This window comes from Eubalaena glacialis, chromosome 15 (genome assembly GCF_028564815.1).
Source record: "Eubalaena glacialis isolate mEubGla1 chromosome 15, mEubGla1.1.hap2.+ XY, whole genome shotgun sequence".
Classification (NCBI taxonomy): domain Eukaryota; kingdom Metazoa; phylum Chordata; class Mammalia; order Artiodactyla; family Balaenidae; genus Eubalaena; species Eubalaena glacialis.
The window spans coordinates 86,130,907-86,155,666 of NC_083730.1; the positions used below are offsets into that span (position 1 = coordinate 86,130,907).

The 24,760-nt window shown below is 52.8% G+C and overlaps 1 protein-coding gene and 1 pseudogene across 2 annotated transcripts in view; both read left to right on the forward strand.

Moving 5' to 3' along the window:
* The window catches only part of BCL7A (BAF chromatin remodeling complex subunit BCL7A), a 29,554-nt gene extending 6,468 nt beyond the window's left edge, over nt 1–23,086 (forward strand). The window contains exons 3-7 of one of the 2 annotated variants that reach the window (XM_061169820.1): nt 1,327–1,408; nt 4,843–4,939; nt 9,593–9,760; nt 16,880–17,064; nt 20,152–23,086. In XM_061169820.1, the coding sequence (XP_061025803.1) occupies nt 1,327–1,408; nt 4,843–4,939; nt 9,593–9,760; nt 16,880–17,064; nt 20,152–20,223 (604 nt within the window). In that variant the 3' untranslated portion in view covers nt 20,224–23,086. The remainder of the gene's footprint in view (nt 1–1,326; nt 1,409–4,842; nt 4,940–9,592; nt 9,761–16,879; nt 17,065–20,151) is intronic. The other variant, XM_061169821.1, reaches the window with a different exon arrangement.
* On the forward strand, nt 7,855–8,057 carry LOC133076049 (U2 spliceosomal RNA; annotated as a pseudogene).
* Nucleotides 23,087–24,760: the final 1,674 nt, after the last annotated feature.

The window sequence follows — 24,760 nt, forward strand, 5'->3', positions numbered from 1 at the left end:
GTGTCGCTAACATTGCTGAGGACTACTGGCCGCTATGCCACCTACAGCAGGTGTACGTCTGGCTGTCCCATCAAATCGTGGACTCCAGAGCCCAGCTCCCTGGTTGAAACCCCAGCTTTCCTTCTGGGGGGGCTCTCCCTTAGCCGTGGTGTCCTCAGGCACGTGGCCTCTGGCTGTCACTCCTAGTGTTACTGGCAGGAGGTGACAGGACCTGACTCGTAGGCTGCCAGAGGTTGAGGACCGAAGTTGGGAGGCTGGGGTGATATAGCTAGAGAAGGACAATGCTCGAAGCGGAGAGGTAGGAGGGGAGAGTGGTAATTACCATCATTACCCTTAGTGGAAAGCAGTCACCCCCTTTCCTTCTCGTGGCTTGTGATTTGCTTCTCACCATCAACCTGCCTTTGGCTGCTGGGGGGCCCTGGGCACTGTGCCCCAGGAGTTTAGGATGCGGCTGGGGGTGGATCGGGGGCAGCTGTGCAGACGTTAGGAGCTGAGACCCTGGAACTGAAAAGCCTGTCTCCAAACCGAGGTATAGGGTCTCAGGGCAGGCAACCTCCCGGCTGCGGCTGCCCGCAGACGGGGCTGTGCTTCCCTGTCGCAGCCCCTCGGTTTCAGCATCTGGGGACTGCCCTTGGGGCCGAGGCCACTGGGCATCCAGGTTCCCCCCTGCTCTCCATTCCCCGGGCTGATCTAACTGGCGTTTGCCCGGAAGAGCCTGGGGTGGTTACTCATGCTGTCGGCTCCTGCTTCCCTTCCCACGACCTCGGAGGCATTGACAGGGGGCAGGGTGAGCCCCTGGGTGCCCTTGGGGAAGACCCTCCCACCCCCACGGAGGAAATGCCCTGTTGGTCTGAAGCCCTCTCTGCTGCCCAGAGGGGCTCGGGTGGCCCAGTTCGCTGGCTCTGGGGGGTGAAGGCTGGAGGAACCGGGGCTGATTCCCTCCATCCAGAGGAATCATCCCAGTGGCAGCCCCGCCCTCCCCTCCAGTCTTACCAGGCACTCTCTTCCAGGCACGAGGAAGCTGTCGACATGCTTTGTCTCACTCTCCGCAGCCTGGAGAGATTGACGACCCCATGTGGTCTAGCGGATGAGGAAACTGAGGCTCAGGCTGGTGAAGTGACTTGCCCAGGGGCCCCCAGCCAGCAAGCGGCAGAGCTGGGATTCAAGCCCTCGTCTGTGTGATGCGGAGATGTTCTCTCAGCCCTGCCCGGAGCTGTCACCGTGTCACAGCTGCTCCAAGGGAGTGCGGCCTGTGCCCCCCACCGGCGTGAGCAGGGGCCTGCCCCCGAAGCCCCCTGGTAATGGGTTCTTCCTCGTCCTCTGCAGGGAGAAGAAGTGGGTGACTGTGGGTGACACATCCCTGCGAATCTACAAGTGGGTCCCTGTGACGGAGCCAAAGGTTGACGATGTGAGTATGTGGGGCCGGTCCCCTGGGGTGGGGCTGTCCATCCACACTCCCTCCCATCACAGGGAGAGGGGGCTGTCCACGGCCACCCACCATGCGGGGACCCTGGGGCCAAGGCCACTTGGGCAGCAGAAGGACCCAGCTTAGGGCTGGAGAGGCTGCTGGACCTGTGTCTACCCCTCCCCCCATCATCCAGCCCCAGAGTTTGGCCCTCAGAGAGGTGGGGAATGTCCCCTGTAAGTCACCTCTTCGGGGCTGACAGCCCCATGGTTTGCCAGTGGGCACACTGCTTAGTGCAGAGGTATCCCCTCCCTGAGGCCCTGGGCACCATGGCTTTGCGGTGGGCGTGGCGGTACCTGCAGACGGGCAGACCCTCCCCCATCGTTGCAGTGCCGTTCTTGGCACCTGACCATCTGCCAGGCATTACTTTGTGGAGTTGAGCTCTTTATCCACTCTGGACAAGGGAGGACACAGGCTCAGAGAGGCGAAGCCGTTTCCCCAGAGTCACACAGCAAATGTCAGGTCTTTTGACTCCAAAGCACATACTGTCTCCACTCTTGGAGAGCCTTCTGGTGGTTGGAGCTGCTGGTGAAGGGTGACCCCAGCGTGAAAGTTTGGTGCGGAGAAGCAGGGGCCATTGACGGGAGGGTTCCAGGAGGGGCGGTGACTGTGACCACCAGGGGGAGCCCTCGTGGCTGTGCTCGATCTCAGGGAGGCATTGATGACAGGCCTGCCCCGCATCACGGATAGTTTTTCAGCTTGGTGGCTCCCAGGCCAGTTACCCTCAAAGACCCACAGGTCAGCTGCTCTCATTTCCAGTCAAAATCCAGAATGGTCCCACTGACAGGCCTTTGCGTGGGCTGTTCCTCCTGCCTGAGTGCCTTCCCTACTATGCAAGGATGGCTCAGCTCACACTGACCACATGCCTCCAGTCGTGACAGTGGGCATGATTGGTAGGTTTCTAGGGGCCATAAGGCGGGGCAGAGACTTCCCTGGCGGTCCAGTGGTTAGGATTCCACACTACCACTGCAGAGGACATGGGTTCAATCCCTGGTCGGGGAACTAAGATCCTGCATGCCGTGTGGCGTGGCCAAAAAAAAAAAAAACCGCGGGATGAAGCCTCCCTCCACAGTCTCCAGTGACCTGCCCCACGAGTCTTGGGTCTCCTGGCAGGGCTGAGGCTCCATTCTTGACCCTTTGATCACATGCGGCCCCTGGGTGGGTCGGTGCTGGGCTGAGAACGTGGGGGCTTTTCATCCCTTCTGGTCCTCGCCTGGGCTGGTTCGTGGAGCCACCAGGGCTGCTTTCCCCAGAGGCACCGACATAGACTGTCCTGGCCTTCGGTGCCGGCCGTTCCAGAGGGAGAGCAGAGTGCAGCCAGCCTCCTCGAAGGCAGCTCCTGGCTCTTGCCCACGTCTGCGCCTTGCACATCATTAGGTGTTGTAGAAACGCCAGTTGCATTTGAGAAGACGTGGTCCCTGCTCTCAAGGAATTTATAATTTTGTTGGGGGAAGATAATTATAGAATAGCATGAAACAGACATCAGGGAAGTGCCAAATGGATTGTGATGAAGGAGAGAATATAATATATGGGCTGTCAGGAAGGACAGGGCAGCCTGGGGCTGGGTAAAGACCTCAAGATTTGGATTTGGACAGACTACCCCCAATTAACCTGTGATGCCAGACAGGTGACCCCACCTTGCTGGGTTAGTTCCCTCTTTTGTGCGGTGGAACAGTAACATCCGGCTCCTGGGGTTTCTGCAACAGAGCAAAGGCAATATATCATATGGGAAGAACTTAGCACAGCTGTGCAGACAGTGCTCGGATGCTGATTCGCTGTCATCTCTGAGCCAAGATGTACAATACTCCTCCCCCCTTTCTCTAGGGTGGTGGGTCCCACGCCTGGCTGAGCATTAGATCCCCTGGGAGTCACAACAAAATGCAGGTTCCTGGGCCTCACCCTGGATAGCTGAATCCGAATCTCTGATGGTTGTGGCCGGTAATCTGCAGTGGGAAGGGATAGCTTTTCATGTTCTTGTTTTTGGTTGGTTTTTTTTTGGCCGCGCGGCATGTGGGATCTTAGTTCCCTGACCAGGGATCAAACCCACGCCCCCTGCATTGGAAGCGTGGAGCCTTAACTACCTGACCGCCAACGGAACTCCCTCTTTTCTTGTTTTCAAACACCCAGTATGACGTGGTTACATCATTTTTTTTTTTCTTCAGAACTCTTGAAAATTGTCTTCTCTTAAATAGGTAAAACATGTTACAAAATTCAGTTGTTACTTTAAAACTCTTTTTTAAAACTAAAACGATTCACATGCCATAAAATTCACTCTTTTAAAGTGTGCCAGTCAGTGTTGGTATATTTACAGTTGTGCAACCATCACTGCTATAATTCCAGAACATTTTCGTTACCCCGAAAACAAAACGCATACCCTCCCCAAGATCCTGGAAACCACCAGTCTACTTTCTGTTTCTATAGGTTTGCATATTCTTCAAACGTTACTTTTTTTTACAGTCTTATCTTTTTATACATCTGCTTCCCATCCCCGCTGAACACCTCCAGCCCCATCCAGCTCTTTTCCTTGGAGACAACCAGTATTTGTTTATCCTTCCAGAGAGCTTGTGCATGCAAAAACACAAACACATGCTCATTTATGCTCTTCCTTTACCACCAGTGGCAGCATCCTGTTCACATGTTCTGCACCTTTCTTTTATACATCTTGGAGATACTGAAATATTTTAATATGTGAATATTTCTGCGGATCCTTCCATATTAGTACAGGAAGAGCTTGGACTTGGACTCTGTAATTGTTGCATCCCCCTGCGTTGAGGGAATGTACTGTAATGTGTTTAACAAGTCTTTCACCAATGGACACAGGTTGTTTCCACACAATTCCAAAAATGGAAGCACATACAAAAAGCATCCCCTTGACCTTTCCCTCCTCCCCTGGGCTTTTCCTCCTCACCTGGTCCCCAGTGTCGAGCCGGAAGTCAGCTGACTGTCTTTGAGGAAGGCAGTCCCAGGGGCCTGAAGATAGTGGAAATGTGTGAGCTGTCTTTTCCATCCCTCACCTGGCAGCCCTGTACTGTACCTGCTTCGGGCAGGGTGACCATGGCCTTTTCCCCAGAGGAAATTCCCGCCAGCCAGGGTGTTTGCATGCCTGCGGGGCTGGCCGCAGAAGCAAGGCAGCCTTACCCCCAGCCCCCCAGCCCAGCCCCGGAAGCCTCCCCTCCACAGGGCTCCTTGATTCCAAAGCAGGTGAGGCTCCTCATGGGACGTGTTCACATGCGGGCCAGTGGAGCCCTCCAGAGCCCTGGGGGCTCCAGGATGAGTCAGCGGAATAAAATATTCACCCCGCTCCCCAGGGTCTCACTCGTGCGTGTGCACACACACACAGTTGGTGACTCGGTTTCTGCATCCTTTTTCTCCTCCAGAAAAACAAGAACAAGAAAAAGGGCAAAGATGAGAAGTGTGGCTCAGAGGTGACCACGCCGGAGAATAGCTCCTCCCCGGGAATGATGGACATGCACGGTGAGCTCCCCGCGGCCGGCCAGCCGGGCCCCTCTCCTGCCCGCAGCACTTGGTTGTGTTTTTGTTTTACCAGCAGGTTTGTTCACATTCCAGTCGAGGGGTAGGAGGGCTGGGCAGGACCGGGAGGCTTCTGTGCCAAGGAGGAGGCTCAGCAGAGGAGAAGAAGCTGCTTTTCCCAGAGCAGCAAGCCAAGAATCATAAAATGAGCCAGAGACATTGAATAAGACCTCCTTCTCACCCAGTGACACAAATGTGACAGGACATGTTCTGTTAGTGCCATGTGCCCAGGAAGTTTTTTGGGGGAATCTTATCTTTTTCCCTCCTGGGCCTGACATATCGTATCAATGACTCTTATTTCCTATTTCCTGTTTCGCTTGGGCTACTGGGAAGCTCTAACTGGATTTCTGACTTCATGTGAATCAGTCTGGGACCCTGGGACCTTCCCTTCTACATCGACTGCCTAACTTCCTTTGCTGTCTTATTTCAAAGGTTGTAACCAGTGTCCCACTGACCAGATCCAGGCTGGTGACATGCTTTAGCCAGTCTGCAGTTGTTGCTGCTGGTGGGTTCTTTTTTTACCTTTTTATCTGAGAGGAAAGGCACAAATCGTAAGTGTGTGGCTCCATGAGATGTTCACAAACTGCACACACCTTTGTCACCAGCCCAAATCAGGACAGAATGTTCCCGTCAATCCCCGTGGTGTCCCCTCCGGGTCATTCCCCACCCCGCCATGGAAAACCACTACCTGACTTCTAACCTCAGAGATTTGAACCAGAAGTTTCTAAAAAATTGAGTTTCTGATATTTATAAATCAGAAAATATGCATTTCTCCCATCCTTTGAGAAATCAGATCCGCCAGCCCTCGGGCATGTTCTTCCTCGAGGCCGCAGCCCGCTGGAGCAGGAGCAGCTGTCCCTGCGGGCAGAGCGTGGCCTCTCCAGGCCCACCAGGCTCACCTCCTGTTTTGTCCCCAGCCTGGCCCTGCCGGTCTAAGAGCTCCCAGCACTTGCCTTTCTCTGTCTTGATCCCAGTCTCAGTGTCTTCGTACTTCTGACCCCCCAAGCCTTTTTGTGCAACAAGGTGATGTTAGATAAATAAACAAGTAAATCAAGAGGGAATATTGGTTGGATCTAGTTTCTAACCCTCCAGGTCCGGGGCTGACTTACCCTGGGGGAAGGGAGGCCAGCAAACTTCCCCATTTGCCCAAACTGACTAGTCTGGAAAACAGTCACAAGCTCCAAGGGCAAGGAGTCTTGCTTGTTGCTGAATTGGCTTCAGAGAAGCACAGCGGGGGTGTTCGCTGACAGTTGACGTGTCAAGAAAGTGTCACACACAGACACACACACACACACACACACACACACACACACACACACACACACACACACACACACACACACACCCCAACTGGCCGTATAATTGTAGTCGGGATGCATTTCATTTTCAGAAATAGGTATTTGAGTTGGGACATACCCTGTCCCTCTGTCACTGGTCAGCAGTCCCACTCTCTGGGGACCGAGGAGGCCCCTGGCCTGGCTCAGTTTCAGTTAATTCATAGAATTACAGGTGAGAACCTTTTCGAGCAGAGGGCAGGATCCCACCTGGATTCTAATGTGACTCTCCTAGGATCTACCTGTCATGGCGTGATCCTGGGCTACGTATTGAACACGTAGCCTTGGGGTGGTAATGCCTACTTCACAAGGTTGTTATGAATATTGAATAAGATAATCCCTTAAAGGCCTTGGTGTGTCAGTTGCTAATATTTAAGAAGCCGTCACAGTGTGCCAAGCATCTTGCTAAGCCCATTTTGGGCATTACCTCATTTAATCCTGGTGACGAGCCACCTTTGTATAGATGATGAAACTAAGGCTCAAGGAGGCGAAGTAACTTGTCCAGAGTTAGGAAGTTCATAAATGCCAGTGCTGGCATCTGTGGTCCTTTGGAGGAGGCAGAATTCAAGTTCATGGCCACTAGCCCAGACTTAACACCCCAGAAAAATCTAGAATACTGAGCAACCCAGGTCCCCGACTCAGGAACCATGCTCACCTTCCATTTTAGTACATGTGCAGCCAAGAAAGACCAAGTCCGACTGCAGGGAGTGAAAGCTCAGGGAAAGCTATGGGCCTGGTTAGAGTTATCTGGAAGGCTACAGGCGGGAGGATGGGCACAGGAGGACATGAAGGGACAGGGCATCTGCATCCAGCTGTTTAGTCTCCAGGATCCACCTGAGGTCAGCCCAAGCATCAGGGTCACGCCGTTACCAGGTTACCAGGCAAGGCTCAGGGCAGCTGACTTGTTAAACATTAGCGCTTACTGTCCTTAATTAGCATGACCTAATGCTGGGACCCATAGGTTGAGCCTCTGCCTTCGGTGCTTCCAACACACACGGCCATGTATCTTGGCATAGGAAGGAGGCTGAGATTTTCTCGAAAGGTAAATCGAGGGAGTTTATATCTTTTTTTTTTTTAAGTCCCAGAATTCACGAGAGGATGCTTTTGTGTAATGAGCGCCCCAGAGTACACTTAAAATAAGATGCAATTTACCAAGTCAGGGCTGCAGGGCTGCCTGCCGCTTCCTCACCAGGTTGAGGTAGAGGAAAGACTCGGGGTTTGGGGCTGGGCAGACCAGCCCGAGCCAGGGGCTCTGCTGCTGGGACTCAGTTTCCCCATCTGGGAGGTTGTTGAGATTAAACGAGGTGACTGTAAATGCCCTGGCCTGGTGCCCAGCATGTAGTAGGTGCCCTGGATGTGTCGATGTGCTTCTCGTTTTCTCTCCTCTCCTTCCTTCCCTGTCTCAGTTTCTTTCTTTCTCTCTCTCTCATTTTTACAAAAATGGCCTTGGTCCCAGGTGCACAGCATGGCCCAGAAAAGCAGGGTAACACCACGTGGGTATCCATAGTTTAAAATGACTCTTTGCTCGCTTCTCAGCCTTTCGGCTAAGATCAAGTGTAGTATCTGTTCTTATCAGTTTAATATCTGATACATCCTCTATCCAAGGACAATATATTGAATGGATTTTTGGAGCAGGCAGTTGGAATAGGAGCTTGCTATGTGTGGATGTGTGTCCCCTCCACACGTCGACCTGGTATTGCAGTACCCCCAGGAATGGTGCACCCCCTTGGGGAATAACTCAGTATCAAAAGGCAAACTGTGGGGCCTTCCCTGGCGGTCCAGTGGTTAGGACTCGGCGCTTTCACTGCTGAGGGCCCGGGTTTGATCCCTGGTCAGGGAACTAAGATCCCACAAGCCTCGTCGTGCGGCCAAAAATAATAATAATAATAATAAAATAAAATGACTCTTTGTGCCCAAGAAAGGGTGTCCAGGGCAAGGGGGGGATGTGGCCCAGGATCCCCAGCTTGGCTCCCCAGCTCAACCCCTAATGCCCTTGCCCAGCTAACTTTCTTCCCCTTTTCCTTTTTATTATGAAAAAAAATGTCATAATAGAGAATAGTAGAGAGAATAGTATGATGAAACCCATCTGCCTACCCACCTAGGTTTTCATAACGTTATGCCACATTTGCCTCATCTATTTTTTTTTAATGTGTTAAGTTTTTTAATTGAACTACAATTTACAAGTAAAAAAATGCACAGCTCTCGAGTGTAAAATTCAGGGAATTCTGACAATTGTATGCAACCCGTGCTAGAAGATTTTAAAGTACATTTCCCCACATCATGATACTTAAGTCTGTACCTAAACACTTCAGCACGCATCACTGATAAATGACATTTCTATCTACCCACTGTACCATTATCACTGCTAACAAAATTAGTTCCTTACTTTTAAACTCCAGACTGTATTCAGATGCCCCATTTGTCCCCAAATGTCTCTCAGAGCTGGCACATTCACAACAGGGTACAGATGAACTCCACACGTCATGCCTAGTTGTTAGGTCTCTTAAATTTCTTTAATCTGTAATACGACAATAATCTTCCCTGCTTCTCCTTTTATTTTTTTTTTTCTTTAGTTGCATTGACGTGTTGGAAAGCCTGGGCCGGTTGTCCTATAGAATATCCACTTTCTGTTGTGAACTTGTTGCTCTCTCTCTCCCTTTTATTTTGTATCGAGTGGAATTGGTCCAGAGCTGGATCAGATCCGATGAAACGGTTTGACAATGCTGCCTTGTGGGACCACGCTTTGGCCTTTGCAGTGCTTCAGAGCCAGGCCCACAGGATGTCTGGTTTCTTCACCCAGAATGAGACCTCACGTGACCCCCAAAGATTTTGTTTTATTTATTTATTTTTGGCCGCACTGCGTGGCATGTAGGATCTTAGTTCCCCGACCAGGGATCAAACCCGAACCCGTGTTGCCTGCAGTGGGAGCTCGCATTCCTAACCACTGGACTGCCAGGGAAGTCCCCTTTTTTTTTTTTTTTGGCCCATGTGCTGGGCCGCCGTCTGCGGTCGGCTGCCGCTAACACAGGAGTCCCCTCAGTGAGTCGGGGAGGGGGAGCTCAGATGAGCCTCCACCCCGCGCAGGACATGTGGGGCGGCCCTGGGTGGGCAGCTCAGGGGCCTCAGGGGGAAGAGGGGTCTCCTCCCCCGGGAGAGCATCCTGTAGGGCTGCGGGCAGCAAAGCCAGGGGGACTGAGCCCCCCCCACGCCTTGAGTCAGCACCCGCGGCCTTTCACGCTGTGGTTCTGTTCCCCCCATGCAGACGATAACAGCAACCAGAGCTCCATTGCAGACGCCTCCCCCATCAAGCAGGAGAACAGCAGCAACTCCAGCCCCGCTCCCGAGCCCAACTCGGCCGCGCCCGGTGATGGCACCGACGCCAAGGCGGACGAGGCCCAGGCCGATGGGAAGGAGCTCCCCGGGGCCGAAGGTATGTGCCCTCAGGGGCTGGGCTCGGAGGGGCCTCTCTCCAGCCAGCCTTCAGCCAGGCGGTTGGAAGGGTATCTAAGGAGGTCCTGCCAAGTGCCAGCCCCCAGAAGGTGACGGTAGAAGAAAGGTAATGCCTGGAGCTCGTATTCTTGAGGGGCAATTAAAAAAATCATACAATGTAATATTTGGAAAATAAGTGCTTTGGAGAATTATAAAGTAAGAAAGGGGAGTGGGGTAGGGTTGCATTTTAAACAGGATGGTCAGGGAAGGCCTCACTGAGAAGTTGACATGAGAGCCAATGAGGCTCAGGTTAGGGGAGGGAGCAAGCCAGGTGGGAGAAGAACATTGGAGGCAGTGCAAAGGCCCTGTGGCAGGAGCGTGCTCAGCATGGCTGGAGAAGGCATGAGGGTCTCAACAAGCGAGATGAGGTCAGAGAGGAGGCAGGACCTCGAGTGTCAGGGCTCATAGGCCACTTCACAGACCCGGGTCTTTATGCTGAGTGAGACAGGAGCCTTTGGGAGTTTGAATGCCGTGATATGAAGGATCACCTTGGTTGCCGTGATTGAGATCAGATAGTGGGGAGGCCAGGGTGGAGGCAGGGAGACCAGCGAGGGGGCTACTGTAGTTGTCCAGATGGGAGAGCATGGTGGCTGATGAGGTGGTAAGAAGGGGTCTGATTGTGGAGGACGTGTGTATACATGTATATGTGTATGTATAGCTTTGTTTATTTTGAGGTTTCTGGATTCTCTTTATGTATTTATTTTTTTAATCTTGAGTCTTTTATTTATTTATTTATTTTAATGTTTATTTATTTGGCTGCACTGGGTCTTGGTTGCGGCGCGCAAACACTTATTTGTGGCATGTGGGATCTAGTTCCTCAACCAGGGATCGAACCCGGGCCCCCTACATTGGGAGCACAGAGTCTTAGCCACTGGACCACCAGGGAATTCCCTCTGGATTCTCTTTAAATGAAAAATTTTCCAGTATACAGAAAAATTGAACAAATAGTATAATCCTCTCCTGTATACCCACCAGCCAAACTCGTCAGTTGTTAACGTTTAATGTTTTGGGGTTTTTGGTTTTTGTTGGAGGGGGGTTGTGGTTTGGTTTTGTTTGTTGTTTTTTTTTTGCTTTGCTTAAAAGTATTTTTTTCTGAGGCCATTTGACATTGAGTCGTAAACCTTATGACGTTTTGTCTCTAAACACTTCAGCATGCATCTTTTAAAAATAAGGACATTCTCTTACGTAGTCACGATGACCATTATTGCACCTAAGAAATTGAATGGTAGTTCCTGATTGTCTAATAGCGAGGTCTGTTTTGGGGGCAGAGGTGAGAGTGTGTTTGATGGGTGGTGTGTGGGCTGTGAGGGGAGTGGAGAGTGACTCTCGGCACCTGGAGGGACGGCCTTGCCGCCACCTGTGATGGGAGAGGTGGAGGGGCGGGGCCAGCGGGGTGTGGAGTGTGGAGGGGCGGGGCCAGGGCCATCTGGAGTGCCTGCAGATGCCCGAGTGCAGAGTTTGGGGTTCCAGGGAGAGGTCCAGGCTGATATGCTCTTACCTGGTGGGGCAAGGCAGCTGGCCTGGAGTCCGGGCTTCCAGATGCTTGGGGAGGGCGTGCATCTCCTTGGGAGAAGGCCGTCCTGTGTTGTGGAGTTCATTCACATCCCCTTCCGTTCCGTTCCACACACTTCACCCACGTCAGCCCCATGCAAAGCTCCATGCCAGTCCTGGGCGACAGTCAGCTGAGTCCCACTCCTGACTCCCAAGAACTCATGGGCAAGACAAGCATTGAAGCTGAGAATTACAGTCTACAGAGGTCGCAGACAGACTAGATCGAGCATGTGGTGTGCGGGTGTGACCATGGAGCCCAGTGGTGTTTTTATTTTTAATTGGAACTCGATGCCGAAATTTTTTTTTTTTATTGGAGTAAAATTGCTTTACAATGTTGTGTTAGTTTCTGCTGTACAATGAAGTGAATCAGCTATATGTATACCTATATCCCCTCCTTCTTGGACCTCCTTCCCCCCGCATCTAGGTCATCACAGAGCACTGAACTGAGCTCCCTGTGCTTTACAGCAGGTTGTCGATGCCGAAATTTAAAAGTTGAGCAATTTCACTTAAAATAAGATCGATTTCCAGCCTCTCTTGAAAAGTGGGAAGATCTGGCAATACTGGACCTGCATTTCCATTGAGCAGCAACCAGCTAGAGCAGAGATGTGGCTGCCTCTCCAGAGAGGGCCAAGGGGACCTACATTCACCAGTTACCACACTCCCCACCACGCCCTATTGTCTCCCTGACGCTGAGGCCAAAGGCAGTTGCCATGTATTACAACGTGAGATCACTGTTGTTTTCCGTTTTTGTTTGTTTGTTTTTTGACTGCGTGGCTTGTGGGATCTTAGTTCCCCGACCAGGGATTGAACCCGGGCACTTGGCAGTGAAAGCGCAGAGTCCTAACCACTGGACCGCCAGGGAATTCCCTGTTTTTCTCGTTGTTGATTTAAAAGGAAAGTTAATATGTTTCTTGAACCTTTTTCTCTAGTAAGAGTGGAAAAGTAAAAGGCTGAGAGGTTGGGGGAATGCACATTTCTTTGAGGAAGAAGAGAATATTCCTTTAGATTTTCTTTACAAAGCTTATTTGTGTCTGAATTAAATATGTGACTCATTCATGGCACTGCCTGGCCTCTAAGGGGGCTTTTGAGCTCACGGTGAGATGCAGTAAGGAAAGGGAGCCTGGAAGGCTTCCCAGAGGAGGTGCTGTCTGACTTAGTCTTAAAGGATGAGCAGAGGTAGGAGGGAACTGAGCAACCCAGGCAGAAGGGACTGCAGGGCAGTGCCTGGGGACCTGCGGGGGAAGATGCCCATGTGCCAGGAGCACCTCTGTGCAGGGGGTGCAGGTAACCCTACACAGGGGAAACAACCATGAATTAGGACGCAGATTGAAGTGCGCCCCCAGCTCTCCAGGGTCCTCCCCCTCCTCAGGGCGGACCACTGCTGAGTCTGTTTTGAAGCCTTCCAGAGGTAGTCTGCACCTAGAAGCATCTGTATGAGATGATAACCTTTCTCTTTAGAACGCTTTCACTTAGCCATCACCATGGAGATAATTCCACGTTAGGACACACGGATTTGTCTTATTTTCTTTACCAGCCTATCATTCAATGATGTGAATGTGCCATGATTTATTTAAATAGTCCCCGCGTTGGTGGTCATTTGGGTTGTTTCTGTCTTTTTCCTACACCGACAGTGCTGGAGGGAGTCTTCTGTGCACGCCTCTTTGCCTCTTTGCTCAGGTGTGAGTGGGTGTGTACGACGCGGCCCTGGAAGGGGGCTGTGGAGACGAAGGGCACGCCCTCCGTAGGCCCTGCGGGGTCTTACTCCAGCGAGCTGGTGGGCGGAACGGCAGAGCAGGGCCTTTCAGCCTGGGCACTGTGGGCATGTGAGGCCGGATGAGTCTTTGCTGTGGGGTGTCCTGTGCGTGGCGGGGTATTAAGAAGCACCTCTGTCACTAGATGCCGGTAGCATGCCCCACCCCCAGTCGTGACACCAAAAATGTTTCTAGATGGGGCCAAATGTCCCTTGGGGGAGCAGGGGACAGAATCGTCCCCAGTTGAGAATTCTGTCCCAGGGACTTTGGCGCCGCCTTCTCCCGTGTACAGCACGTGGGCATCCCCTCTCGTCCCCATGGGGCTTCTTCGCCCAGGTGTGGCGGGGGGAGGTGCTGGGACGGGGCCGTGGACACAGCACGAGCTCATCACATCCGAGCCAACCCTTGCTGGCCGAGTGGCCTCAGGCCAGCGGCATCACCTCCTGCGTGCCTTCCTGCTTCCTCGTTCATAAGATGAGACCAATAAAAGTTGCCTCTTCTCAGGAGGCTGGAAAGGAGGCGGGGCTCGCGGGGGTGGGGCAGCGGGAGGGCGGAGCGATCCTGGGGGAGCTGGGGGCGGGGCCTGCGGGGCCCGGTGCGGACCACTCCTGGCTTCTTGCCTGTTGTTTTTTTTGTTTTTTTTTTGCATTGGGAGCGCGGAGTCTTAACCACTGGACCGCCAGGAAGTCCCAGTGGCTTCTTACTTTCTGGCCATGGCCTCGTTTCTCCCATGTTTGGGGTCTGCGGCTCCTTTGCCCTAAAGGGTCCAGTAGAGCTCGGCTGCGGGATTACGTCTGGGGTCGGTGCTTCCACAACCTACCCTACCATCCACAGCCCCACGCCCCATCACAGGTCCAGGTGGGAACCAGACCGGAGTCCCTCCTGGCCGGGCCAGGCCTCTGGGCCGGCACAGTTGCCCAGCTTTGACCAGGCGGGACCGCACTGGCGGCCAGGCCCGTCTGCCCACGGCCCGGGGCTGCCGAGCTCCTGTGGGAAGGGCAAGAGGCGGACCCTCGGGCCTTCCCAGGTTGGGGCCCACTGCCTGCGGGACAGGGCTGGTTGGTCGCCAGCTGTTGACCTTGCTTTGAACTTGTTTACTGCTGAGTGAGTTCAGGGAATGACATAATGTCCAAACTCCCTGGACTAAATTTAGGCCCTCGGAAAATAATTTCCCCTGAGCGCGTTCCAGTGCTGTTGGGTTAAGAGAATCAGGCCGCTGCAGCGAGGCCTGGAACGCTCCGCCAGCTCAAAGGCCAGTTCCCACTGCGCTCTTGGGCCGGTCAAGGGGTTAGTGTGACTCTCTGGGTGACCAGCCACCTTCATGATTTCTAAGCCTGCAACCGGGCCCTTACCTTCCTCTCCACTCTGCAAAGTCCACCGGGTAGGGCAGAAAAGGATCTGTAGTCACAGAGAAGGAGGACGATAACAACTGCAGAGGTTTGTTCAAGCAAACATATATTATGAACTAGAATATAAGGTTAACATGGATATTTTCTTTTCTTTAAATTGAGATGAAATTCCCGTAGCATAAAAGGAAGCATTTTAAAGTGAACAATTCAGTACCATTGAGCACGTTCATTGTGTTGTGCAGTCATCACCTCTGTCCAGTTCCAAACTGTTCTCATCACTCTAAGAGGAGACCCTGTATCCTTTCCCCCCAGTCCCTGGCAACCACCAGCCTGGTTTCTGTCTCTGTGGACAGAGACAGAAACATTTTCTGGACATTTCATATATATAAAAGGAGTCGTGTAATATGTGACTTTTGGCTGACTTCTTTCACTCAGCATCGTGTTTTCAAGGTTCATCCACGTTGTAGCCTGTGTCAGTGCTTCATTCCTTTTTATGGCTGAATAATATTCCATTGTGTGGATGGACCACATTTTGTTTATCCGTTCATCTGTTAATTGACATTTGGGCCGTTTCCATCTTTCAGCCGTTGTGAATAGTGCTGCTGTGAATATTTGTGTACAGGTGTCAGTTTGAGGGCCTGTTTTCAGTTCTTGTGGGTCTGTCCTACCAGTGGAATTGCTGAGTCGTACAGGAATTCTATCTTTAACTTTTTGAGGAACTGCTGTTACATGGATTTTAAAGGTAAAACTAAAAATATCAAAGATACGTCAGGTTTATGGGGAGTTTGTTTCTCTGCCTTAGATAATCCCTCATTTACTCCCACCTGGGATTATTTTGCTGCTTGGATACTTCTGTCTTTCCATTTAATCCTCACAGCGGCTCAACAGGGCGGCTACTGTCAACCTTGACTTTACGGAGGGTGAGGGATCTGAGACCCAGGAACAAGTGGCAGAGGCAGTATTAGAACCCAGGCCGGTTTCTAGACCCTGTGTCCCCCGCCCCAGACACCAGCTTGTAGGCGTAGCCCAGGGGCCTCAGTGAGGTGGACCCCTGACCCTCCCCGTGGCGGCAGGAGAACCCAGCTCAGACCCTGGCGGGGTGTCGGGTTTCCTGGCACTGCCCTGAGCCATCAGGACTGCTGGTTTAGGGGAAGTAAGAGCGTGTGTTAACCGAAGCTCCCCTGGGATGGACGGGCTGAGGGTCAGCCTCCTTGGGAGGAGGGCTGCAGCTCCTTCCTGCCCTGTCCCCAGCCCTGTGTGCCCTGCTGTCCTCAAGCCCTGGAGTGCTGCCTACTTTCCCCTATTTCCCCATATTGCTTGCCTGCTTTGAAACTTAAGCCTGGAATTTTTTTTCCCCTTTGTTATGCCTCTGCCTCAGAAACCCCAGAAAGTAAGGCATTCTTGAGTATTGCAGTGCGCTTTTTACAAATCAGGGTGACATATGTTGTTGGTGTCTTGAATGCAAGCAGAGCTGGGCCCTGGGCGCGAAGCGGCTGCTCCCTCCATGCGCTCTGTGCCCAAAATAAGCTTCAGGTACAGTGGCCGTTCCCCCTTCTTCCAAAGCCGCATCACCTCACACCACCTGCTAAGGCCTGCACCTTCCTTCTGCTAAAGGAACATGGTGGGGGGAGCAGGGAGACCGATGCATGAGAAACAGCTCAAATGACTGGCAAAACAGGACTCATTAAATAAGTGATTGCTTGACAGAATTCTATGCAGCCATCTTGTAGGCTCTTGTATTTACAGAATTTTTGAGGACATGTATTTTGGAGAAAGTCTTCCAAAATACTATGAGATCCCTATTTGGGGAGAGTGTAGAACTGTATGCATGTAGGGAGAAAACATCCAGAAAGATGGGACTAAATCCTCTAAAATGTTAGTGGCGTGGTAGCTGTGGATGGCGAGATAGTTGATGATTTAATTTTTTTCTGTATTTTCTGTTTCTTGCAATGACAATCAGAAAAGTATCCATATTATTAAGAGAAATGTTTACAAAGGGGCAGTTACCTCTGTGGATTCCCCAGCTGGAGAAGGCAGGCTCCCTAAAGGAAGAGGGAGGAGTCAGCAGCCATGATGGTTGGAGCGTGCTGTGTCCACCAGAGGGCGCCAGGTGTACGCAGCACAAAGCATCCTGTAGCATCCTTTAGGTGGCCTCTCAGGGCACTTGGTAGGTAATAGGTGTGCAAGGGGAAGGGTCAGAGGCCGCAGGGCCAGAGTGGGGCCTGGCTGCGTAAAATGAGATCCCTAAGAATAAGCAAGAGGCTTCCCAAGCCCCCCAGCTCCTTGCAGTCCTGACAGACCGCCTGGCCACAAAACTACCCAATTCCAGGTATTTTTAGTAGTTGGTCCATCTGGCTCCGCATCTCCTGTGTCTGAAAACAGCTTCTGTCGTCTTGCTTTTTCCCTCAGATGCTTCTGACGAGCAGAATTCACAGTCTTCAATGGAAAACTCGATGAACAGTTCAGAGCAAGTAGAACGGCAGCCATCTGGAGATGTGGGTCTGGCTGCAGAGACATCCACAATCTCTCAGGTACCTCGGTCGAGGTCTCAGAGGGGCAGCCAGATCGGCCAGGAGCCCGTTGGGGTGTCGGGGGTACGTCAAAAGGTGTTCTGCTGTTTTGTTTCGTTGTTTGCTCTTTGGATGATTGGAACTGTCTGCTATTCATTGAGCGGGATTCGTGAGCATCCTTCTGTGTCTGAGCTGGTCACTGGGGCCCATGATGAAGGAGGAGACACACGGGTCTGGCCCTTGGAGTGGGTCCTTTATCCCAGCCTCAGCCTCACCACTTTGTTTATTCGGGTCCACAAAAGCACTGCCCGGTCTCAGTGACCCAAAGTCAACTTCCCTTAGAGCTGGGAAGATAAGACTTCAAAATCCTAAATGCCGGATGAATCATCCTTTGGAATTTCGCAACTGACAACACTCCCCCTGCTTGGACCCCTTTCTGGGTCATCACTGTTTGCCAGAATCTGCTCTGAATCAGACAATGCAGGCTCAGGTGGCTTTGTGGACAGGAGGAAATGTCCCGGGTTCGAATCCCAGATCCTTCACTTGACACACACGAGCCTCAGTATCTCCAGCTGCTAAAATGGGATCACGGAACTGTCTCGGGGCCAGGGTGCGGGCGAGAGGAGAGAATGTGGGTAACACACTTAACACAGAGCTGCACGCACGAGGTGCCCCAGTGTTGCCTCGGCCTCCGTGGTGATTTTTTACCGTCAGCCCTCTGTGCTTATCTAAGAGGTCTGAGGACTCAGGTATCAAAACTTCAACTAATAAAACTGTTTCCACTTTGCTGAGTATTTTCATACCTGGGGAGAAATTGACAAGTAGCAGAAAGAAGTCTGTACTTCTGTCTGTCTGTACTCTGGGGAGCCTTCAACCAGGCCTTCCGCAAGGGAAAGTGCCTCTCAGATTTTCGCATCTCCATACCCTTGTATCTGCAGCCCCCTTTCAGCCTATAGAACACCCTTCCAAAGGCCCAAAGACACAGAGGTGGTGTTGATGAAAGATGTGTTTGCAGTGGCGGAAAATCGGCCACAACCTAAGTGTATCGGAAGGATTAAATAAACTTGGGGTCATGGATAAAACAGCCTGCTATGCAGCTGTTAAAAAGAGTGTGTTGACCCAGGTACAGATAGCGAACAAAGAAATATTCTCACAATGTGAAATGAAAAACACAAGGCAGAGCCTCGAGCATAGCACGAGCCCATTTGATTAATACTATGATACAAATCAAAGCCTCATGTAGATAGAGCTGGTAAAACCAAGAAGCAGCTGGGGTCTCCTGGCCTCTTGAACTCAGTGGAGGAAAGATCAGCTTGAAACCTTGATCCACACCCTGGGGGCATGTAATGCTCTCCACTGACATCTGAAAAGTCCAGGGGTCTTCCATTCTAACACGCCCCCCCACTCCCATTTCCGGGGACTTAGACCTGAAATGGGACCTCTTCTGCCGTTTTCATAGACACGCCACCTGTCTCCAGAGCTGCTAGGTTTGTGAGCAAGGCGAAGGGTATGCCACACTAAAGCAAACAGCTTGACATTGATGTTCAGCCATTCCTGTTTAAAAAAGAAAAAAGGCTCCCCGTCCCCTCTCTCACCCCCTCCCTCCTGCTCTCTCCCTTACGCAGGACAATTCTCCTGTCTCCAGAGTCCGCTCCCAAGCTCACATACTGTCCCCCACCGCGCCCCCCATGCAAGTGCTCTGCAGACACTTCACCTGAACGGGATCCACCTTCCCCGGAAGGCACGGCGGCCCGCTTTCTCCCATTGCGTTTAGACTGAGCTTTTATCACTTTCATAAGGAAAAGGGAGGGGTGCCTCCCTGCCGTACCTGCTCTCAGGGTTTTCCTCAAGAAACTCATACACATCCTACATCAAGGCCCGGGGCTCTCTGTTTCACATTTATTGGGTACCCACTGTGTGTCGGGCAGTAAGCCGGGTACGAGGTAGCCAGGGTGAGCCAGCAGACGTGGTCCCCCGGCCCTTGCGGGGCGCATGATGGGGTCGGCGGGGCGGGGGGTGGGCAGAGACACAGCCGGGAGACAGCAGACGCAAGCGGGCCACGGTTCACGCCGCGGGAGAATGGGGGCGGGGCAGTGAGGAGGTGCTTAACAGGAGCCGAGTGCCCTCCTGGATGGCGTAAGCGGGGAGGAGTGGGACGGGTGAGAAGTTAGGGTGGCGAGGGCAGGCTTTCTAGGCAGAGGGAACCGAGGGTGCACAGGCCCGGAGACAGGAGCCGCCCTGAGGGCAAGGGGAGGCTGAAGCAGGAGGGTGAGGAGGAGGATGGCGGGACGAAGGGGAGAGAGGGAGGCCTTCTCTGCCTGGCGAGGAGCTGGGATTCTCTTCTGAGGCCAGTGGGACGGTATTCTACGTGTGATCGCTACTTTGAGAAGATCTCTCGGGCTCTGCTCGAGGCCGGGTAGGGCGGCCGTGGAGCGGCCGCTGCACCAGCCAGATGAGCGTTGGAGGCTCAGGTGTGGACGGGGTGGCAGGCGGAGGGCAGAGGGGGTGGGCCGAGGGCCTGGGGGCACGGAGAGGAGGGAGGGCTCCAGGGTCCACTGTACCCCAGGCAGACGGTGGTGCTGTCACCAGCTGTGGGAGCACCAGTTAGGACGGGCGAAGTCAGGAGCTGGATTCGGGTGGTGGGTCAGGTTGGAGCTGCCTGGGATGGTGGCGTGAGAAAGTCGAGGGAGAGGCAGGCGAGTGAGCATTGAACTTTCTTTTTTTTTGAGTCCCGGGACTTCTTGGGAATTTGGTGGCAACTGTGGACCCTTCCCCCAGAATAACAGACTTGTGTACATTCCACAGTGCTGAGTGTCTGCCCCGGGCCGGGCACCTGTGCTGAGCCCTGGATGAGCAGTTGTTAACACGGCCAGGTTGGTCTAGCCCTCGAGCTTGCAGAGGTAAACCCGAAACTGCGTATATAATTACCCTGCAGCTAATGAGAGATTGGAAGACATGAGTGACATGGGCTTGGTGGACACAGGAGCAGCTTGGGTGTGAGGCTCCCCGTGGGTCCATGAACCTTTTTGAGTCCACGAAAGGGTCACAGGGTCAGAACCGCCGACGCCCGCCCTTGGGTCCTTCCTGGGCTGATCTGCAACCTCCCGGCTGACCTGAGTCGCTTTCCTGGGGTCTCAACCTGTGTTTCTCTTTTCTTCTCCTTCCCCCAAGGATCTGGAAGGAGTGCCACCCTCCAAAAAGATGAAACTGGAGGCGTCGCAACAAAACTCCGAGGAGATGTAGACACCGAGTTCAGTCCTCTGATCCACTTCTCACGGGAGATGCATCAGCAGGCTTAATTCTAGAACAACCTCACCCAAGCGGATCCCTGTTGGGTGCGAAGGGAACTACTAACTTTTCAAGTTTACCAAGTGCAAATCCAAGAAAACCTAGAACGGCGTAACTTCTCAGACACTGAAGAACTTTCTGCTGTGAAGCAAAACACTCGAATCTTGAAGTGACTGTCCTGGGGACGGCGGGGTCAACAGCTCAGGGGCGTCTGCACACTGTCTCTGAAGCCAAGATTACGTTTGTGTTGCTGCTGTATTGTTTTTTTTTTTTTTTTTTCCCACTTCTCTATTTAACGATGTAAGCTATTTGAGGGTGGTACCGATCAGGAATTCGCTTTTTCATCCGGGCTTTTCACTGTTCAACTGATTCCTTCCACTTTCTTTTTTTGTGCCTTGTGCCCTTGAGGTGACCTCTGGCATGTTTTCCTGGTTGTTTTGCATCTCCCCTTGCAAGTGCCCTCTTGGTTCAGTTCAGGCAGCCATTGCCCCGGTCCTCACATCTCTCTCCTCCCTGCCCCAGGACTTCAGCTGGAGCGGACCAGGCAGGGAGAAGGAGAGCCTGAGGCTGCAGAAGAGCAGGATCTCCCCGGCAGCCTGACTTCTGGTCCAGGCGGCTGAGGGACACACCCTGAGCCCCAGGTGGGGACAGCACCAGCCTCCAGGGTCCGAGGAGTCTTCAATGTCTGGGCACTGTCCCCAAGGGCTTCCACAGAGCCCTTCGATTGTCCTGGCACTTCCCACTCTGCTGCCACCACACCGCGTTCTCCCACACCTCCCAAGACGGACTGGCTTCTGCCGCTGACTGCAGGATTGTCTCCTTAAGACGATAAAGGGGCGGAGGAGGCTGGGAGCAGACGGCAGGAATAGCTGGTGCTGAACTTTCTCTCATAGGACGTCGCTTGGATTTCAAATCCACAGTCACCTGCTGCCCTCTGCTCGCCGCCCTCCCCCCCAGCTCCACCCGTCCCCACCTCCACCCGTCCCCACCTGCAGAGGAGGCGAGGTTGCAGTCGGCCAAAATCCAAAATCCGCTTGCTTCTACATACCGTTCCGACTCCCAGAGCCAACAGTTGGATCGTGTCTCATTCCCGGGTGCGCCGACGCTCCCAGACGCTGCCACGGGGGAGCGGGCCTTGAGGGTTGGACCTCGAAGGCCAGAAACGAGGCACCGAGGAACTGGAGAGCTTTGCACTCCTCCAGAAAGGGGCAGCCGGGTCCCTCCTCCGCCTCCATCCCCTGCCTGCACTGGGACAGCTTCCTCTCACTAAAATGGAGATGCCCCCCCCCCGCGCCCCCCGCCCCTTGGACAAACTGCCTAATTGTTTGGTTCTGAGGCCTGGTTTGCTCTTAATTCCTATACGGACTCCTCAGACCTTAACCCTTTTCCTGAGCTTTCTTTACTGCACTGGAGTTCCAACTCCCTTTGAGTTGTATGGTGGGGAGGGAGGGTTCCGGGTTTCATTGGTTGTTTTATTCTTTTTTTCTGTTTGTTTGTTTTTGTTTTGGCTAATTGGTGCATATTCAGGTACCACCTTTTTCACATGTGGATCTCTCTCCTGACCACCATGGGGAGTGTCTGCCAGATTCCATTTTCTAAGAGTGTCTGAGGGTGAGGCTCTTATTTGTTTTTTAAGGGAGCCAATCTATTTCCTGCACTTCAAGAAGAATCAAAATGTTCCTGAATTTCAAATACCTCATGCAAAAATGTCTCCTGAAACAAGGGAAGAAAAAAAAAAAAAACGCGAACTTTGAAAATCTTAATGTTGAAGTTAGCGATGCCGAAAGGTTTCTGTCTTAAAAAAAAAAAATCCTTATCAATTTCACCCCTCAGGCAGGCAGTTCTGCGGAGAACTGTGTCCTGCGTTACCTCTCCGCGTATCTCAAGGCGGCTTTACCTCCAGACCCTATAGAGTTAGAGTTAACTTTTTCCTTTGCAGCAAAACTCCATTTGGATGAAAGATGAATTTGGATATTTATTTCCTCTTCTTTTTTGGGAAACGAGAGGTTACAAGCAAGACAGCTGAAGGAGAATCACACACACGCATCCGTGGAAACAGCAGGGTCCTCTCGACAGGCAAGGGGAGTGGACACGGTTGAGGATGAACGAAGAGGACACCCAGGATACGAGGCTGTCATTAGTTTTTCTCTGAAGTGCCTGAAGGTAGGAATGGGCCGGGGGTCGGGACCGACGGGGCCCCGCCACGGCCATGCCAGGCAGAGCGCCAGCGGCCCTGCACTCCATCCACGCCGGCCGGGAAGGCCTTCCACGCGGGATGATGAGACTGCAAAAATCCAGACGTGCTTCCTTCCCCGACGCGGCTCGCTCCTCAGAGCTGCCCTTCCCCACCCCTCGCCCCCAGTCCCACCACAGAATCTAAGACCTTTCAGCCGGCGAGCCAGAGGCGGGGGTCCTAAGCGAATGCCTTCCGCGGACACCAGGCCCCGCGGCCTAAAGGGCTCCCGGGGCAAACTTACTCCCCGAAAAACTTGAAGTTGGGGATGCTGCATACACATTCCACAAAGTGCTGGCACTTACCCCCATAACCCGAAGGCGGTAGACCGACTCATAGGGTGGTGACCTCCCATTACCAACGATGTCATGGTTTGGAATGTTCATTATCAGCCAAGGACCTGCTTAGAGGTATAAAGACCTTTTTTCACTGTTACCTAATTTTTTTTTTTCCTTAACGATTTTTTGTTTTTGGTGTGTTGTACAGCAGTATAATTTTTCACTTATTTATTCCATCAGTAGATATGGTTTGTACAATGTACAATGGTTCCATTTCAGAAAATAAAAACTCAAATCATGAACACCATGCGATTTTTGTAGCATCATGATACGGAGTAAAATCCGGTGGATGGTGAGAAGGTCCCCCACCGGCTGCTCTGGCGTCTCCTGCACGGCCACGTGGCCCTGACTTTGTACACAACTTGCACGCAGGCACTGTGGCCTCCGCCTCCCACGGTAGGTCGGTCATGATAGCTGCCATCATTAAGCACCAGCTGGATGCTGTGGGCGGGTGTTGTTTGCCACCTTATGCAGACAGCCTCTTGCCGTTACAGCTACGCCCGGCCCCCCAGCCTGGGTCCTGGCCCAGGACACAAGTTTGCTGCGTCCCTGACTTTGGGAGGCTCTGGCCCATGGCAGGGACTCTGAGGTGTCAGTTCACTATCAGCTTTGTCTTGACTTGTCTTAACTCGCGGTCAGGCTGGAGGCAGAACCGCCCCAGGGCCTTTCTCCCGCACCCCACCGCCCACCCCCAGCAACTCAGGCCCTTTCTCCCGCTCAGCTCAGACTCCCTGCCCCAGTGGACTTTTTCCTTTCTTCTCTGTGCAGTCCCTCCTTTTCCAACTCTCGCACCTGAAACCGGGCCCTGGGTGAGCCACCGATGGGGGTGGGACGATTGTTCTAGCGAGGCCTGTGCTAAGTCACCCACGTTGACCGTTGACCGACCTGCAGGCAAATGTTCTCTCCTTTTTGTTTTGTCTTGACTCTCTTCCCCACCCCATTCCTTTTTAACATGTTCCAGTGTTTTTACCGGGATTGGTTGCTCAGCAAAATAAACTGATACGGAAAGTTCAGCCTGACAAAACACAAATCATATGGGCCTTGTTTGCTTAACAAAAAAAAAAAAGTGCCTTAGCGGGCACACTTTCACTCTCTCCCATGCTCCCTGTGGTCTGTTCCTTGGGTCTCAGTCTCTGGATGAAGGTCCCTTCCTTCCAGACTTGTCTCTCTGGATCTCCCCCCTTCTCTCTGCCACTCTTGTCTCCACCCCCCTGGGTCTCTGTCTCAGGCATTCTGCTTTACCTTCTCTGTCTCAGTTCCCTGTCTGTGGAGGTGTCTGACTTCTCATCTCCCTCAAGGAGCAGTTGTGCCCAAGGGCTGGAAATTTAGGCTTTACAGGCATTTGTTGAGCGCCATCTGTGTACTGGGCCCTGGGCAGCAGTGACTCAAACTTGACCCTTTCTCTCTAGGCAGATAAGCTGGTGCATTAGGATGCCCAGCACAGTTTGGAATTGGGGGGGAGGTGCATTTTGATGGCAGGGATCAGGGAGGCTCCTAGGATGGTGAGGAAGTCCAGGCATGGAGCTAAGAAGCTCATTTTTCCTTGTGGACGCTAAGGAGTGGTTGGAGGTTTCTGAGCCAGGGCTCTGCTGGACTGGGGGCAGTGTTGCTAGTGAATGGCGTGGATTGGAAAAAGCCAGACTGGAGGTGGGGGCAGGGCAGCTATGGAACTGGACAGTAGGTGAAGCAGGAGGTCAGGAGTTGGCAAGAGGGCCCGTGTGCCTGCAGGTGGTGTGAAGGCAGTCAGCACTGCAGCCAGGTAGGGTGGTGACAGGTTGGGGAGGAGGCAGGCAGAGAAAGCTCTAGTCCAGGTCCAAGACTGGACCAAAATAAGTGTCATAGAAGTCCATGGTTGGGCTGAGGAGGGATTGCAATCCCTAAAGACCAAGTCCACCCCCCCACCTGCCTGGTGAGGAATGCA